This window comes from Dipodomys ordii, unplaced genomic scaffold, assembly GCF_000151885.1.
Source record: "Dipodomys ordii isolate 6190 unplaced genomic scaffold, Dord_2.0 Scaffold42, whole genome shotgun sequence".
NCBI classification, from domain to species: Eukaryota; Metazoa; Chordata; class Mammalia; order Rodentia; family Heteromyidae; genus Dipodomys; species Dipodomys ordii.
In genome coordinates, this window is record NW_012267258.1 from 1448095 (window position 1) to 1467086 (window position 18992).

Here is an 18992-nt window from a genome sequence, read left to right on the forward strand (position 1 = left end):
CGCTGTTCCTCAGCTTTCAGCTCAAGGTTAGCGCTCTACCACTTGAGCCACAGCGCCACTTCTGGCTTTTTTCTTTTTGCTTATGTGGTGCTGAGGAATCGAGCCCAGGGCCTCATGCATGCAAGGCAAGCGCTCTACCACTGAGCCACCTTCCCATATTTCAATAATTTTTCCTGGTTATTTATACTCTTTATTTACAAAATTAAGGTATCATTTATTAGATCTTAGGTATAGTGTCCCTGAGCTCTTTTGCTCAAGGCTAGAGCTCCACCACTTTGAGCCACAGCTCTATTTCCTGTTTCCTGTTGGCTAATTGGAGATGAGTCTCACAGACGTTTCTGCCTGGGCTGGCTTTGAACTTGATCCTGATTTCAGCCTCCTGAGTAGCTAGGATGACAGGCATCAGACACTGGCACCTGGATCAGTTCTAATATTGGGGGCTAAGTTTTTCATGTCTTAGAACTTCATGTAACAGTGTCATTCAGTATTACTCTGTGTGTTCTTGTAGACAGGTTCTTGCTATATAGACGTAGCCAGGTTGGCTTCTAGATCTCCAGCTTCAGTCTTCCAAGTGTTGGGATTACAGGTGTGACACTATGCACCTGTCTTATCATATTTTTGACATTCTGGCTTATTTCTTTACATTTCTTGACATACTGCATTGCAAGGATATAATTGAGTTTGTTTTTTCATTCTCTTCAATTGTTTCTAGTTAGGTACTATGCTTGTTCTTAAGCAATCTATGTGTAAACATTATTTTATTTCTCTTGAATAAATACCAAAGTGAAATTCATAAATCTCTTGTTAAGCTTTGACAAATAGCCTTAAGTCTGAATTACAAATAGTCCTTCAGCAAATGTTCAGCTCTTTGCATGGTTTCTTAGAACAATTCTGTAAAGTCACAATAAATATTACATATTTTGGGTTTTGTTTGATTTTTGGTGATACTGTGGTTTGAACTCAGGGAATCTGTGCTTGACTAGCCCTTCACCACTTAAGCTATATTGCTAAACCCTACTTTTTGCTGGTTATTCTGAATATTCTGCCTCAGTTGACTGGAAATCCTCCAGCTCTCAGCCTCCTGACCAGCTAGGATTACAGGCTTGAACCAGAAGCACACAGTTTTATACTATATATTATATGTTTTTATATGTTGTCCCATCCATGTTTCTACATTAAGTATTCAGGATTTTTTTTTTTCACTGCTAGGGATCAAATAAGGCTTTCTGCGTGATAGTAAAGCATTAATTTACCACTGAGCTAGATAGAGCCCCAGGTAATAAATTTGTTTTAAGTCTGAAGCCTTGAGTTCATTTTTGGGATTTTTGAGACAAGGTCTAACTGCTGCACTTGAACTCATGTCTGTCTTAGTCTCCAGGCACTTATGAATTTGTACCACAATCCCCTGCTGGGCCCCTACATTTAAACTGTATCCTTATCACTTACTAAGCAGTATGTAAATTTGTTGGAGTCTGGGTTAATTAAGTGCTTTTCCTCCCAGGGGTTGCAGAAGTGGGGATCATTCTAAACAAAGTAAACTTTTTCTTTTTTGGGGGGGGGCGTGGTGGGGAAAGTGGCTTCTCAAGATGAAATCTACTCCTGGTGAAGATGGTGTGAACAGTGCTGCAATGCTAACAAATTTATTACAGATAAAGCAGAGGCAAGGTCTGAAAGGATTGACTCAAATTCTGAAAAAACGTTCTACCCAGGATAAATGTTATCAAACTGCACTGTATGTTAAAAGCCCTGTAAAACAGAGTCATTTAGTGTGGCAAACTTTACTGTTGTCTTAGTTTTAGTAACTGCCACAGTGACTCCAACTTTCAGTAATCACCTTGATCAGTGAGCAGCCACCAGCATCCAGCAGGACCTTCTTTCAGGAAAGAAGCTATGACTTGCTAGAGAATCAGAGATTGTTGCATTTTTCCCATAAATGTTTTAGACATAGTACTTTGCGTGACTCGCTTCTATTGTATGTAACATTTGTCATATCTCAGTGGTATGGACTCAGATCCATGATATATTAAAACTTCATTTAACTCCGAGCCCAACAACAACAAAGTAGTGTTTGAAAAGATTTGTTTAGCAATGTTATTGTAAAGGATACAATAAAAATTGAAGAAATGATGGGCACTGGTGGTTCATGCCTATAATCCTGCTACTCAGGAGGCTAAGAATCAAGGGAAAAAATGTTAGTGGAGCTGTGGCTCAAGTGGTAGAACACTAGCCCTAAGCAAAAAGAAGCTCATGGACAATGCCCAGGCTCTGAGTTCAAGCTCTAAGACCAAAAGAAAAAAAAGCTGAAGAACTGGGAAAGTAAAGGGATGACATTGTCCAAAAAGAATTGTACTCACAGGAGTGGCGCTGTAGCTCAAGCGGTACAAAAAAAAAAAAAAAAAGCAAGATACTCATTACCTGACATGGAATGGTAAACCCTCAGTACGCCTTAATAACAAAATTTCATATATATGTATATATATATATGTGTATATATATATATATAAATATATAAACATAAAGATGAACTGTGGGTCTTTTATTTTTTTATTGGTTATGGGGCTTGAACTCTGGGCCTGGGCGCTGTCCCTCAGCTCTTCAGCTCAAGGCAAGCACTCTACCGCTTGAGCTACAGCACCACTTCTAGTTTCCTAGTGGTTTATTGGAGATAGGAATCTCATGGTCTTTCCTGCCCGGGCTGGCTTTGAACCTCGATCCTCAGATCTCAGCCTCCAGAGTAGCTAGGATTACAGGTGTGAGCCACCAGCGCCGGGCTTTTGAACTGTGGGTCTTAATACCCTACGAAATAGACTGACCATAGCTACTCAGGAGGCTGAGATCTGAGGATCGTGGTTCAAAGCCAGCCCGGGCAGGAGAGAACCTGAGACTCTTATCTCCAATAAACCACCAGAAAACCGGAAGTGGCGCTGTAGCTCAAGTGGTAAGAGCGCTCGCCTTGAGCTGAAAAGCTGAGGGACAGCGCCCAGGCCCAGAGTTCAAGTCCCACGACCGACAAAAAAAAATAAAAATAAAAATAAATAAATAAATAAATAGACTGACCAGTAAGACTCACAAGTAATTAGGAATGAACTAGAAATAAACTAAAATAAAGCTGCTATAAACTTTTTCCTGATTTCTGATGATATGGGTCCAAGTAATACCTGGTCATGTGTTCAGACTTGTGAAAGCATGACCTGTTCTGATGGTATAATTCTACTACCCACCTATTTTTCATCAATCTTATTTCTCTCTTCAACTGAGGGTCATCTGTCTTAGATGTCTGAGATGTAAGCGTCACTGGAGACGTCATCACCACAGTTTGTGGCAGCGAAGTAGCTGAAGGTGTGGTTCGGATCTGATATGTCTGCATATCTCCTGATGCAGCTGTGTAATCAAGACAGTGAGTTACTTGAAAAATATCTTTTAAAGTATTTTGCGATACTTTGTATGGAGAGTTAAGCACACTTACTTTGTACAACCACCTGGTTGCTAGGCACAAGGATTTGCTGTCCATCAGAGGTCTGTGCATACTGGAGAATAGTACCTTGCTGAGCACCACTTCCTGAATTTGTCATGGTTAGTGTCTGCAGGCCCTGTACTCCATCTGTGCCTGGACTGGCCAGCTGTAAGGCTCCGTTTGGGGCAATGGCAACTTTAACCAGAGAAAGAAAATAGAAATTGTAAAGCTATGTAATATATCAATGCAAAGTTGGGGTTTTAAAAAAAAACCCAAACTTTTAAACTCATGTTTGCTATTGATATTCTCTATAACTTGAGCTACCCTAAACCCTGCCTGAGCCCTTTTGTTTTTGAGACAGAGACTTGCTAACCTTGACTGGGTTGGCCTAAATTCATAATCCTGTCTCCACCTCTATATTTGGGGTTATAGGCATGTGCTACCATGCCCAGCTAAACATTATTTCTAAAAATAAGTCAGATAGGGGAGAATGATAGAAGGGATAACAACATTGATCAAGATACATTGTGCATGACTTCTTGAAGCCCCTTTGTAAAACTAAAAAAAAAAAAAACCTAAAAAGACTTTGAACACAAAAGTACTATAGAGCCAATTTTGATTCAAAACAAATAACGGAACTTGTGCATCTGTCAAAACAAAAAATAGGTCTGAATGCAGTTCTACTTTTAAGCTCAATTGACTACAAGAAAGTAAATGAACTGCAAGAAAGAAAATGACATGTGTTTAGGGACAGTGCCTAAGCCCTGAGTTCAAGCCCCACGACCAAAAAAAAAATTTTTTTTTAAACCCTTCAAGCCTAGAACTAATGGCTCAGGTGGTAGAGAACCTGAGTTAACCTTAGTAGTGTACACACACGTATACAGATGCAGTGATTTGTTTAGAACTTATATTTGCAATTTGGTTTTTTTCTGTGATATACATTATACACACATTCATTTGTAAAAGTATAAACATTAAGTTTCATTTATCAAGCCCTATTTATTTGCTTCAAGGATAGAGGTGACCACCTTCCATAGCTCAAGGCAAGCACTCTATCACTTGAGCCACAGTGCCACTTCGTTTTCTGGTGGTTAATTGGAGATAAGAGTCTCACAGACTTTCCTGGCTGGCTTTGAATTGCAATCCTCACATCTCAGCCTCCTGAGTAACAAGGATTACAGGCATGAGCCACTAGTGCCCAGTGGCAGCCATTATTTTTGGTACACATTTCCCAATTTTTTCTTATGTTCACATAGATTGAAAAGTATGTATCAAAATATGTGGATTTGTAAATGCATGTTTTGATGTTAAATATGTGAAAAAAAAATAACAATTTTTTTTGCAACCTATCGTTCTATCTTGTTTAGCGTGTACATTTACCTGGTTATAGTCACACATTTGTCAAAAGTAAATTTTAGTGTGTATGCATCAATATTTTAGAAGGAATAGCCAGGAAAATTCTGAAAAAAATTTTAATATAGCAATTATATATAGAACTACAGATATGTATTAACTACTGCTTTCATCCTGTGCTAAAATTCTATTTTAGTGAGTTAGAAACATTGAAATATGCAAATTGTATTACTACCATAAATTGGGTAGGAAACTAAAAAACAGTTGGATTTCCCAACTCCATACTAAGATAAATTTAAGATGAGTGAAAAGGCTTAAAAAGCTAGAAATGAAAGCAAAAATAATCCCAAAAGAAAAACCTGGGAAAGTCTTTCAATTCCATAAAAGGAAAGAAGCTTGAAAAAGTACATATATGTGCTTGAGTGGGTATGTTTCTTGTCCAACTGTGTATTATGTTTGAAATTTTTCCTAAGAATGTTAAAAACTAAAAATTTGATTTTAATATACAAAGGGCTAGTTTGTTATGTCTTTGTCAAATGTCATTTTTTTTTTTTTTGGCTGTGAGGCTTGAACTCTGGGCCTGGGTGCTGTCCCTGTGCTCTTCAACTCAAAATGAGTGCTCTACTGCTTGAGCCACAGCACCACTTCTTGTTTTCTAGTGGACTTTCCTGCCCGAACTGCCTTTGAACCGCCATCCTCAGATCTCAGCCTCTGAGTAGCTAGGATTACAGGCGTGAGCTACACCTCACCTAGCTTCAAATGTCATTTTATAAAACAGATTATAGGCAACCCTCCCACCAACAAAAAAACTGTTTCAAGGTATAAGCAACTAATCTATAACCTGTCTATTAACATTAGACAGGCATTTTGTTTTCTACTATTCTCTCTGTCCTATTGCTTTGCTCTCAAAGGGCAAGGATCACACTTGTACCCTTTAGCTCTTTAGCTAGTCCCAAGTTGAGATTAGATTTTTCCTTTTTTTTCCCATCTGGGCTGGCTTCAAACCACAATTCTTGGAACTGACTTCCAAGTAGCTAGGATTATAGGTGTGAGCCACTAGCTCTGGCTGGGATTTTTGTTGTTGTTCTTATTGTTGCCAGTCCTGGGGCTTGAACTCGGGGCATGGGCACTGTCCCTGTGCTTCTTTTGCTCAAGGCTACACTCTACCACTTGAGCCACAGCATCCCTTCTGGCCTTTTCTGTTTATGTGGAACTGAGGAATCAAACCCAGGCCTTCATGCTTGCAAGGCAAGCACTCTACCACTAAGCTACATTCCCAGCCCTTGATGGGATTTTTACACCAGTGGATGCTCACTTTGTTGTAGGTACTGACTAATCTCTATGTCAACATTTTTATTTTGTTTTTTTTTTTTTTTGGTGGGTCTGGCGTGGGGCCTGAACTCTGGGCCTGGGCACTCTCCCTCAGCTCTTCAGCTCAAGGCTAGCGCTCTAACACTTGAGCCACAGCGCCACTTCTGGCTTTTTTCTTTTTGCTTATGTGGTGCTGAGGAATCGAACCCAGGACCTCTGGCATGCAAGGCAAGCGTTCTACCACTGAGCCATCTTCCCAGCCCTATGTCAACATTTTTAGATAGAGGTTTATTTATAAACTTGACTAGCCCTTGATTATTCATGGCAGGCAAACTATAAATCACATTACCCAAGTCTGAATTCTCTTTCTGATTCAAATTTCCTTAAACTTCAAATTCAATTGTTCCCGTTTAATATTTTTTTAACTAACCCACATAAAATTTCCACTGGAATTAGGGTCATGGACCTAACTGGTTATTGCCAAAAGAGCATTCTGTAAGAGGTACTGTAGTTTGAAGGAAAAGCCCCTTTCTAGATTCAAAACTAAGTGAACAATTCAAAAGTGAAGAGTAATTGGAGGAATGGCTCAAGTGGTAGAATGACAGTCTAAGCAAGAATTGGAGGCCAGGGAAGTGGCGCTGTAGCTCAAGTGGTAGAGCGCTTGCCTTGAGCTGAAGAGCTGAGGGACAGCGCCCAGGCCCAGAGTTCAAGCCCCACGACCGACAAAAAAAAAGAATTGGAGGCCAGAGTTCAAGCCCTAGCCTTAGTACGGTAAGCCCCCCCACCAAAAGGGTTAAGAGGCGTGGTTCAGATTGTAAATCACCAGCCAATCAGTGAAAGTGTCAGATACTGAGTTTCAGTCCCAGTCTCAGACCAAAAAAAAGGGGAGAAAACAAAAGTTATACTCTGTAATTTCAGTAAAACATACTTGTTTATGAGATGAAAATATAAATTTATACTTTTAGAAAAAAAACTTGATTTGATTAATGATTCATTTTTAATAGGAACTAGTTTATCTTTATTTCCCAGAAGACTAAAATTAGTATTGTGATTAGGATTTCTCAACTTTTTCTTTCTTGTGTATATTTTCCATGTTAGAACAAAAGGCTAATGATATATTTAAGAGGAAAAAAAGGTGCCAGTGCTCACACCTGTAGTTCTAGCTGTTCAGGAGTCTGAGACCTGAAGATTAGTTGGAAGCCAGCCAGAGCAGGAAACTGGTGACCCTCTTATCTCCAATTAACCACCAAAAAGCCAGAAGTAGAACTGCTGCTCAAGTGGTAAATAAAATGCTAGCCTTGAGCAAAAGCAGCTCAGTGACATTACGTAGGCCCTGAGTTTAAGCACCAGGTGTGACACCAAAAAAATAACTGAACTCTGGCTCTCTAACCTACAGGATGTGTGACTGTAGGAACATTATCTGTAAGCCTCCATTTCCCATCAGTGACAGTTTCTACACATGAACAAACTATACATACTGTATTGTCCGCTGCTAGTTTGATAGATGGAAGTTGGAACAGACATAGATGTGACAGCAGAAACGCCAGGATTTTCTCCTTTTCTACTACGTGTATCTTCTGAAGAGAGGTCTTTCAAAATTTTTCTGTAAAAGATGAAACTCATTAATATTGATAATGAGAATGGCTTTACACAAAGAAATTGCTAAGATTTTCTTCTCTCTTGCCCTCTCCCTCCCTTTCTCTCTCTCTTCCATTCCTAGACATAAGGTCATGCTGAAGCTGGTCTTGAACTCATGATCCTTCTGCCTCAGTCTCCCAAGTGCTAGGATTACAGGTCTACTCTTTTTTTTTTCTGGTCATGGGGCCTGAACTCTGGGCCTGGGTGCTGTTCCTCAGCTCAAAGGCTAGCTCTTTACCACTTGAGCCACAGTACCACTTTCAGCTTTTTCTGCTTATGTGGTGCTGAGGAATTGAATCCAGGGCCTCATGCATGCAAGGCAAGCACTCTACTACTGAGCCACCTTCCCAGCCCTACAGATCTATTTTAAATCAAAGTTTAAAAGTATAATTAGCCAGGCAGAGTGGTTGCACTCTTTAGTTCTAGCTACTCTTGAGGTTGAGACAGTAGGATGGCTTAAGTCCAGGAATTCAAAATGAGACTGGGCAACATAGACTTTTCTTCAAAAACAAAAAGTAATCCACCAGATACCTAAACTATTGTGTCAAGGGAATACTGTTTAGCATATATTATTACATGCTGTGATCTAGGACAGTTAAATTTTAGATTATGACTGTATGGAAAAGAGACAGTCATACACTGGGTACAAAAGTATTTTCCTAGGCACAAGAACCTTGTAGAGTTGTGTCAGACCTCAAGTTTGTTGTTGTTTTTCTGTTGAACCTAGGGTCATGCACATGTTAAATAAGTATTCAATTGAGCTACATCCACAGCTTCCTTTGTAAAGTTATAAATTTCTTTCCATTGTAAGAGAGATGATTCCATTGTGAGGTACTTCATAATTACAAGGTACTATTCACTATCTAAACAGTATCAGTGACTTAAAAAAACCTGTTTTGCAAAAGTAGCTAGGATTGCACACCTGGGAATACTAACTAATTAAGAGGCTGAGATTTGAGGCTCAAGGTTCAAAGCCAGCCCTGGCAGAAAAGTTTGTGAGACTTCATCTCCAATTAACCAGGGAAATGCCAGAGTGGAGGTGCAGCTCCAGTAGAGCAACAGCTAGGCAAGAAACCTAAGCAAGAAGTTGAGGCCCAAACTTTAAGCTCTAGTATCAACATATACACATGACCCATTTTGTTTTTTCCAATCTCCAACTCCATATAATGAAAGAAGAATCCATGATTTTTAGAAAGATTAGAAATAAGTTTCACTATGCAGAAGGCTGAGGTCTGTGACCTGAGGTTCAGAGCCAGCTCAGGCAGACAAATATGTGAGAATCTTACCTCCAACTAACCAGCAAAATGTTGTACTGGAGGTGTGGCTTAAGTAGTAGAAGAGCAGCCAAGAGCCAAAAATGAGCAAGAGCGTGAGACTCTTGAGTTTGAGCCTTAGTGATGCCATGAGAAAGAGAAGAGGGGGAGAGGGAAAAGAAGAGAGAAAGGGCTGGGAAGGTGGCTCAGTGGTAAGAGTGCTTGCCTTGCATGCATGAGGCCCTGGGTTCGATTCCTCAGCACCACATAAGCAGAAAAAGCTGGAAGTGGTACTGTGGCTCAAGTGGTAAAGAGCTAGCCTTTGAGCTGAAGAGCTGAGGGACAGCGCCCAGGCCCAGAGTTCAGGCCCCATGACCAGCAACAAAAAAAAGAGAGAGGAAGATTGGGCACTGGTGGCTGAGATCTGAGGACTGAAGGTTGAAGCTAGGCTGGGCAAACAAACCATCAAGACTCTTATCTCTAATTAATAACCAAAAGGCCAAAAGTAGAGCTATGACTCAAGTGGTAGAACATTAGCCTTGAACACAAAACTCAAGGACAGTGCCCAAGCCCTGAGTTTCTTTTTTTTGCTCAAAGCTAGTGCTCTACCACTTAAGCCATAGTACCACTTCCAGCCTTTTCTGTTTATGTGGTACTGAGGGAATCAAACCCTGGGCTTCATGAATGCTAGGCAAGCCCTCTACCACTGAGCCACATTCCCAGCCTCAAGCCATAGTAAGTAAAACCGATTATTCTAATATAAAAAGGCAAATATGCCGTAGGTATCACTCAACTTAGTGAAACAGGACTCATGACAAGAACAGAGATTGGAAAACAAAGGAGGGGGGTCTAACAATGCTAGATAGGAAATGTAATCATTACTTTCCTCATTTAACTGTAACCCCTCTATACAGTATCTTTACAATTAAAAAAACAGAGATTGGAAAGTATTTTTTACTAAAAGTGAAGATCTTCCAAAAGACAAAAAGGGCCTTTCACGTTATCTCTGCTAACGTGGCAGCCCACAGAGGAACTCCCCCTTCTACTACTACTCATAACTTCCACTTCCAGAAACAAGCACCTACCACTGACAAAAGTGTTCTGTGAACAATAAGAGCTCTCTTCATTTATACTTAAAAGTATATCCACCCAGTGAACCTGGAGAAGTTTAAGCCTCCAATAATGTATCCATTCCCCACTTTGCAATATTTGATTACTGCAACAGACCTTCTATTCTAGACCATATGCTTTTGGTCATTCCCCCCACCTCCACCCCGAAAATACATTTGGATCTCTTTCTCCAGCTTCCTCTCCTTTCTCTACTAAGATCTAATATGCAGTCAGGTGCCAGTGGCTCATGCCTATAACCCTAGCTACTCAGGAGGCTGAGATCTGAGGATCGTGGTTCAAAGCCAGTCTGGGCAAGAAAGTTCGTGAAACTCTTATCTCCAATAAACCACTAGAAAATCAGAAGTGGTGCTGTGGCTCAAGCAGTAGAGCGCTTGCCTTGAGCTGAAGAGTGCAGGGACAGCGCCCAAGCCCCGAGTTCAAGCCCTACAACCGACAAAAAAAAAAAAAAAAGAAGAGCTAATATACAGACTGCGTTAAAAGAAGTTCTTCAAAGACAACAATGGAGGTGACAGGCTATAGGACTATTTTTGGGCAAAGTGTGTATGAGTACATATCAAAATCATCTGGAGGGCTGGGAAGGTGGCTCAGTGGTAGAGTGCTTGCCTTGCATGCATGAGGCCCCGGATTTGATTCCTCAGCACCACATAAGCAAAAAGAAAAAAGCTGGAAGTGGCGCTGTGGCTCAAGTGCTGGAGTGCTAGCCTTGACCTGAAGAGCTGAGGGACAGCGACCAGGCCCAGAGTTCAGGCCCCACGACCGGACACCCACCCACCCCCAAAAAAAAATCATCTGGAGAGGATTGACTCCTTTAACTATCTGCATAAACTGGGTGTGATGGTACACTCCTGTAATCCTCATTCCGGAGTCTGAGGCAGGAACAATCACAACTTCAAGGTTAGCTTGGCTCAAGTTCCTGGCTAGGCTGCAGTAAGATTTTGTGCAAAAATATAAGCCATAAATCAGATTTGTCTTGCCTGTGCTTTGAACCATGACCCTCAAAAATCTCAGCTCCAAGAGCCACTTGTGGCCAGTTACAAATCCAGTTATAACTGAAGACTTCAGTAATAATAAAACTTGTAGTCAGAGCTGGGAAGGTGGCTCAGTGGTAGAGTGCTTGCCTTGCATGCATGAGGTCCTGGATTAGATTCCTCAGAACCACATAAGCAGAAAAAAGCTGGAAGTGGTGCTGTGGCTCAAGTGGAATAGCGCTAGCCTTGAGCTGAAGAGCTGAGGGACAGCATCCAGGCCCAGAGTTCAGGCCCCACAACCGACAAAACAAACAAACAAACATCATCTAGCACTGAGCATATCCTCTCTAGGCCATGGTTTTTATCCACAAATTTTTTTGGGGGGGTCTAGTAAGGGGCCCGAACTCTGGGCCTGAGCGCTGTCCCTCAGCTCTTCAGCTCAAGGCTAGCGCTCTACCACTTGAGCCACAGCGCCACTTCCGGCTTTTTCCTTTTTGCGTATGTGGTGCTGAGGAATCGAACCCAGGGCCTCAGGCATGCAAGGCAAACGCTCTACCACTGAGCCACCTTCCCAGCCCTTGGCCATGGTTTTTAATAGCTCAGCTGGGGTTGGAGCAGCCTCACTTTTCACTTTTCAGTCACTGATCCTTATCCTTTGTTATGGCTGATGTCCTGACTGTTCCTTCCCTTGCAGAAGTTAGAGGCGGTGGGATGGGAAGGTGGCTCAGTGGTAGAGCGCTTGTCTTGCATGCATGGGACCCTGGGTTCGATTCCTTGGCACCACATAAGCAAAAAGAAAAACCGGAAGTGGCACTCTGGCTCAAGTGGTAGAGTGCTAGCCTTGAGCTGAAGAACTGAGGGACAGCGCCCAGGCCCAGAGTTCAGGCCCCATGACCGGACCCCCCCCCCAAAAAAAGTTAGAGGCAGTGACCTGATTGGCTGAGATAGATGGGGGTAACCAATGTCTCATCTCTATTAGCTCTTTACTCCCACCTTTCTAAATGCCTTTAAAGACTGTTTTCTTTCTGCTTAATAGTATCTCCTCACTCTCAACAACTTCTGCAACACTTTCCATTACCTGATTATCTGTCTGAGTGCTCTACCACTGAGCCATGTTTCTCGTCCTTTTTTGTACTGGTTGTTTTGAGATAGTCTTGCTTTGTGCCCACACTGGACTATAATCTGCCAATTTTATGGACATGGGATAACAGACCACTACGTCCCGTTTCTTTGGTTGAGATAGTCTCAAAACTTTGTCCCCCTTGCTTGGTCTGTTCTAGAACCAAAGGATCCTTCTGACTGCAACATCCCACACAACTGGAATGACAGGTACATGCCATTATGCTCAGCTACTGGTTGAGACGGGGTTTCACATGTATATGCAGGCTGGTCCTCCACTGCTTTCCTCCCAATCTGGGCCTCCCTAGGATTACAGGCATGAGCTATCAGCATCCATAGAACTGCTCTCTAATTTCCTGGTTGGATTGCATATTGCTAGCTACTCTATGGAAATGTTATTAATTTTTGTATATTGATCTCACAACCCACAACCTTGCTGGTTTTTTGTTTTTTTTTTTACATTTTGGTGCATTCCTTAAGATTTTCCCTCTCTTTCTGTATTATGGTTTGAGTTTTTGGTTTTGTTTTTGTTTTGTCATAGGGCTTGAACTCTGGGCCTGGGTGCTGTCCCTGTGCTCTTCAGCTCAAGGCAAGCGCTCTACCTCTTGAGCCACAGCGCCACTTCTATATTATGGTTTGAGTATGTATCCCAAAGATCCTGTGTGGAAAAGAGGACACTCTTAAGAGAGAAACACAAAGGTACAATCCCTATGTGCCTCTTTATATAAAATATAGAGTGCTAGGCCTTGAGCAAAAGAAGCTCAGAAACAGTGCCCAGGCCCTAAGTTCAAGCACAGGCCTGGCCAAGAAACAAAAACAAAAACAACCCAATTCTTTGAGTAAAATGCTAAACAGAACAGGTGAGAAGACAGACACCTAAGTCCTATGTTACTTCTAATCTTAAGGAACAAATAACAAGTTTTCACGATCAGGTATGATGTGTTAGATGTGGATTTTTGCAGATAACTTAGAAAAATCCTTTTGTATTCCTTTAATTTGGAAATGGAGATCAAATTTCTAGCAATCAAGATGTATATTAAAGGGAAACAACTTCAGATCACTACTGAAGATAATTGCTAGCAAGGCAAATTACTTTCTCTCTCATAAGGCCATTTACTTGTTAGAGGTTATAATTCTGTAACTCAGGTTTTGAATATAGTGAATCTTGATCAATGTCACCGTATGCAGATAACCTTTTAAGGACTTTTCAAAAAAGCTGTAGCTAAAGTGGTAGAGGGGTAGCCCTGAGCAAAAATGCTATGTAATGGCACCCAGGGTCTTGAGTTCAAGCCCTAATACCAGCACACAGAGAGAGAAAGCCTGCCCTCACTTTGTGTACCACCATGCCTGGCCCTCTTGTATTTGTTGAACATTTTCATCATTAAAGGGCAATAGATTTTGTCAAATGCTTTTTTGAGTTTGTAGGTTGTTTTTAATCTAACATGATTTATTGCATTAGTTTATTAAATCAATCTAAGTTGCATTTCAGAGATCAATCTTAATTGGTCATAGTATTTAATACCTTGTTACTACTAATACTTGGTTGGGAATTTTTATGTCTACAGTTATTTGGGATGTAACTCTCTAAAGTCTGCCTTAAATTAAGCAATGTCTTTTAAATATGGTTATAGATTTTTTTTTGGGGGGGTCAGTTGTGGGGCCTGAACTCTGGGCCTGGGTGCTGTCCCTCAACTCTTCAGCTCAAGGCTAGCGCTCTACAGCTTGAGCCACAGTGCCAATTCGGGCCTTTTCTGCTATGTGTTGCTTAGGAATTGAACCCAGAGCTTCATGCATACAAGGCAAGCACTCTACCACTGAGCTACCTTCCCAGCCCCTGGTTATAGATATTGACTCGGCTCATTGATCCTTTTTTTTCCCCTCAAGGCTGGTGCTCTACCACTTGAGCCAGAGTCTCTCAGATCTGTCACACTGCAATCCTCAGATCTGGGCCTCCTGAATAGCTAGGATTATAAGCATGCGCCACTGGTGTCGAGCGAGCTTTATTTATTCTGTTTTTGTTCACCTGGTCTTTTAGATTATTTGAAAGTTTTTCAGAACTCCATTTAAGCAATTCCAGAATTTATAATATATCCTTTGTCTTTCTTTCACAGTCTGCTTAGGAGTACTACTTTAGTACTTTAAGCGAAATACAGAAATTACACACAGTTTTGAGACAAGGTCTCCCTATGTAGCCCGGGTTGCTCTTGGGCTCATGGTGGGTCCTCCTGCTTTATTTAGCTTCCTTAGTACTAGAATCACATGTATATATCACATTCTCAGCTTAGTACATTATACATACCTACATTCTTCTGGTACTGTTTCTTTATTCCTAATCTTTCTAGTTTATCTTTAGAACTTTCTTAGCAGTTATTTCACAGCACATGAAATAGCAAGAATTTGTTTTCCTTCATGACAAATACTTCACTTCCATTTCTTTTTTCTGAGATCCTCAGATCTCAGCCTCCTGAGTAGCTAGGATTACATGTGTGAGCCACCAGCACCAGCGTGTATGTTTATTTTTTTAGGTCCAACAACTACATATGAAAAAACATGCTTTTCTTTTCTGAGCCTGACTAACTTACAGTTTTTCAGATTTCAGCCTCCCAAGTAGCCAGGATTAGAGGCCTAAGCCACCAACATCTGGCAAGTTTTGTCACTTACTTATCAGAAATTAGACTACCTGTGGGCAGTGATTCCTTTGGTATCCCTGTGTAGGGTTGGCTGAGCTTTTCAAATCTGTAGATTCATACCTTTCACTCACTGTTTTTCAGCCATTATTTCTTCAAGAATTTCCCCTACATTATATACTTTTTTCCTTTTTTTCTGTGACTTTAATGATAGTTTCTCAAAAGTCCCTAAGAAATAACTTAATTTTTCTAGTCTGTCCCAAACTGGTATCAATTTTCAAAATAGACCAACTAGCTGGTAGCTAATGCTTGTATTCCTAGCTACTCAGGGGGTCTAAGATCTGAGGATCAAGTCTCAAAGCCAGCCTGACAGGAAAAACAAGGTATTATCACCAATTAAACAGCAAAATGCCAGACTGGAAGTGTGGCTCAAGTGGTACAGTACCAGCTGTGAGTAAAAAAGATGAGTAAGAGCACAGGCACTGAAATGAAACCCTAGTACTAACACAAAACTAACCCAACTTTTTTTTTTGGTTGGTCATGGGGCTTGAACTCTGGCTAGGGCGCTGTCCCACAGCTCTTCAGCTCAAGGCAAGTGCTCTACCACTTAAGCCACGGTGCCATTTCTGGTTTTCTGTGGTTTATTGAAGAAAAGAGTCTCACAGACTTTTCCTGCCCGGGCTGGCTTTGAACCTTAATCCTCAGATCTCAGACTCCTGAGTAGCTAGAATTACAGGTGTGAGCCATAGGTGCCTAGTGCAAGTACAACTTTTTCTCTCTCATTCTCTTATTGAACCCATACAGTGTGGTTACTATATATCATCTTCTCTTCCTCAGGAAAGTTCTTTCCATTTATTTCAAGAGGACTCGTCCTGCTAGTGACTCATGCCTGTAATCTTAGCTACTCAGGAGACTGAAATTTGAGGATCCTGGTTCAAGTCCAGCCAGTGCAAAAAAGTCCATGGGACTTATTTCCAATGAGCTACCCAGAAAAGGGTGGCTCAAGTAGTAAAGCACCAGCTTGGGGCAAAAAAGCCAATCAGAGTTACAAGGCCTGAGGAAAAAAGAAAACGCAGCCAGGACAGCAAAGTCTGTGATACTCATAAAAACTTTGTTTTGAGCCAGTCAGAAAAAGGTATTAACAGGCAGAGGACAGAATAAAACCCAAAAGGAAGTAAGAAAGGGAACACATAGCGCTGGGAAGGTGGCTCAGTGGTAGAGCGCTTGCCTTGCATGCCTGAGGCCCTGGGTTCGATTCCTCAGCACCACATAAGCAAAAAGAAAAAAGCCGGAAGTGGCGCTGTGGCTCAAGTGGTAGAGTGCTAGCCTTGAGCTGAAGAGCTGAGGGACAGTGCCCAGGCCCAGAGTTCAGGCCCCACGACCGGACCCAAAAAAAAAAAAAGGGAACACATAGTCTAATTCTTATAGTCTCTATTTCTTACACTGCTATTGCAGTTAACTATGTAATAAAGTAAATATGTAATTTAAAACACAAGTCTTATTCTTCAGCCTATATAATCTGACTCTAATGTCTGAATGCTCCCTCTTTAGATTTGGTAATATGACACATGCAGGGTTGATACAGGGGTACTGACCTGTAAGATGGGCGCCGGGCTAGGATCCCGTGAGCTTTCTGTGAAGAGCCTATGCTGTCAGATGAGTCCTGAGACTCCTCACTTTCTGATAAACACACCTAAAAATTAGAACTGGTTTTAATGTGATGAAAAGTACAGATGGAAAAAGAACTTAGTTTTTACATTCAAAGAAAATTTGTTTCTTGCTACTCAAATTCTTTTGTATCTAAAAGAACAAATGGAAAAAGGGAAAAGTGTCTTTCAGGAGCCCAAAGCTAAGAATAAAGTTTATCCCCAAATAGAACTACCATTTTACTAGTTAAAAAGAACAGCCTCTCATTTATACTGATGAATTAAAGATTTCTTGTTTAGTGTTTTGTAATTCACTAGTGCTGATTTGGATTTGGGACACGCTGACTTTGAAAAGCCTATTGTATAGCCAGTTGCTTATATTGAGGAGACTGCTGAATGTACTAGATAAATCAGGAAGGCAATGTTATTTGAAGGTCTTAAAACCATGAGACTGAACAACCTCACTAAGGGGTAAATTCAGAGAAGGATTTAACCAAGAAATACTCTAAGAGGCATCAAATGAGACTAAGGAGGAACCACAGGGAAAAGAGAAGAGAACCACAGAGCCATCTGGCTGTCCTGGAAAAACTAGCAAACAGTGTCTGAAAAAAATACCTAATAAGCAGGATGCCTGAGTTCACATCCTAGTGTCACCAAACCAAAAGACACACAAAAACACAATCCATTTCTGATCTAACCTTTTAGCTACTTTCAGTTTGTCTCAATTTACTCCAAATCCTCCCAATGAACTTAAATGATTACTTGTAGCTAAGACCAAGTATTTCTCTTTAATGACTTGCTAGTGTTAAGATGAAAGTAACAGATAGAAGTATGAATCCCTCCACCCCAAAAGAAAAAGCCTTTCATGTAAGATACCACTGGGATAAGAGTTCTTTTCCTTAAGCTTTCATTTTCAACTGAGTGTGGTGGTGCACACCTATAATCCTAACACTTAGGAGACTGAAGCAGGAAGATTCAGTTTAAGGCTAGCTACATCAAGTTGGAGGACAGCCTGGATTACATAGTGTTACCCTGTCTCACACCAAAAAAAAAAAAAAAAAAGTTTCACTCCCTGAAATTCTAAGCAATACCACTGCCTTGCCAGTTGTATTTTTATTTCACTGGGTATTATACACATGAAATTCTAAAACTTTTCTATTAGAGTCTATTTCTATGGCTTAGGGTAGGTATAAAGTCCCCACTCTGAACCACTGTCTTTGAATTTCTGTACCGTTTGCACGAGTGGTAGGTGAATTACAGAAGACTGAGCTTTCTGGATGACCCCCTGAACCTGTACTTGCTCTCCCGGAAGTGGTACAATTGTCACTGGTGTAGATCCTCTTAATGACATCTGAGGACAAATAAAAATTCATTCAATTAACAAAATATATATTGCACCTATGCACATAAGACAGCCAACTTAACACTAAAAAATGTATTTCTGAACTGGAATATAATCACATTTGTTTACCAAATATTAGATACTTAACCTGGGGACTGGTTGTACAAACTAAGTGACGGCTACAAGTAGAGGGAAAAAAGAAAGGGTGTTAGCTTTAGCTGGGTATCAAAGGGTAAGTGGTTCCCAGAAGGTACATAGGTGGGCAAAGAGAGGAACTGACTGTAAAACCAGGGAGACTCTTTACATTATTTTTAACAGATTTGTCAGCAAAAGACATTCCAACTGTGTGTAGGTAGTCTTCTTAATTTTAGCAAAGTACTTCAGGTAAACAAATCATGATATAATTTGTGGGAATCAAATGGGGAAATACCAGAAATGGAGGGACATATGTAGTAGTGGTACTCACTAGACACTAGGTTGAACTACACAACTTATAAGTGGGGATGGGAGGGGAAAACTAGGAAAGAGCAAGGGAAGGAATGACATTGTCCAAGAAGAAATGTACTTTTTACCTATGTAATAGTATATCACCTTTATAATAAAAAATAAAAATGAGGGGCTGGGATGTGGCTTAGAGTACTTTCCTAAAGTTCATGAAGCCCTGGGTTCCATTCCTCAGTACCACATAAACAGAATAAGCTGGAAGTGGCACTGTGGCTCAAGTGGTAGAGTGCTAGGCTTGAGCAAAAGAAGCTCAGGGACAGTGCCCAGACTCTGAGTTCAAACCAAAGGATTGGAAAAAAATATATAACTTTTCATGTTTACGTTAAGTTGTACCTCTTTTAACCTAATGCTATGTCCCTGCAAATGATCCCAGTCCCCTTAAAATGCCTGAGAAAGCTTACTGATGCTCAAAGAATGTACTGTTTGTTAGACCCTAGAGGCCTGACTTCATTATTTATTCTAGAAAACAGCTGGTCCTTACACTTCAACAAAAACTTGTGTGAGAGGGCTGGGAAGGTGGCTCAGTGGTAGAGTGCTTGCCTTGCATGTTTGAGGCCCTGGGTTCGATTCCTCAGCACCACATAAGCAAAAAGAAAAAAGCCGGAAGTGGCGCTGTGGCTCAAGTGGTAGAGCGCTAGCCTTGAGC

General features: G+C 41.0%; 1 protein-coding gene across 1 annotated transcript in view; it reads right to left on the reverse strand.

Moving 5' to 3' along the window:
- Window positions 1-3112: 3112 nt before the first annotated feature.
- Window positions 3113-18992, reverse strand: part of Atf1 (activating transcription factor 1) — a 24448-nt gene continuing 8568 nt past the window's right edge. Inside the window, exons 2-6 of the mRNA XM_013018689.1 lie at window positions 17732-17851; window positions 16450-16547; window positions 7597-7721; window positions 3467-3649; window positions 3113-3381 (exon numbers count right to left, since the gene is read on the reverse strand). Coding sequence (XP_012874143.1) covers window positions 3113-3381; window positions 3467-3649; window positions 7597-7721; window positions 16450-16547; window positions 17732-17851 — 795 coding nt within the window. The remainder of the gene's footprint in view (window positions 3382-3466; window positions 3650-7596; window positions 7722-16449; window positions 16548-17731; window positions 17852-18992) is intronic.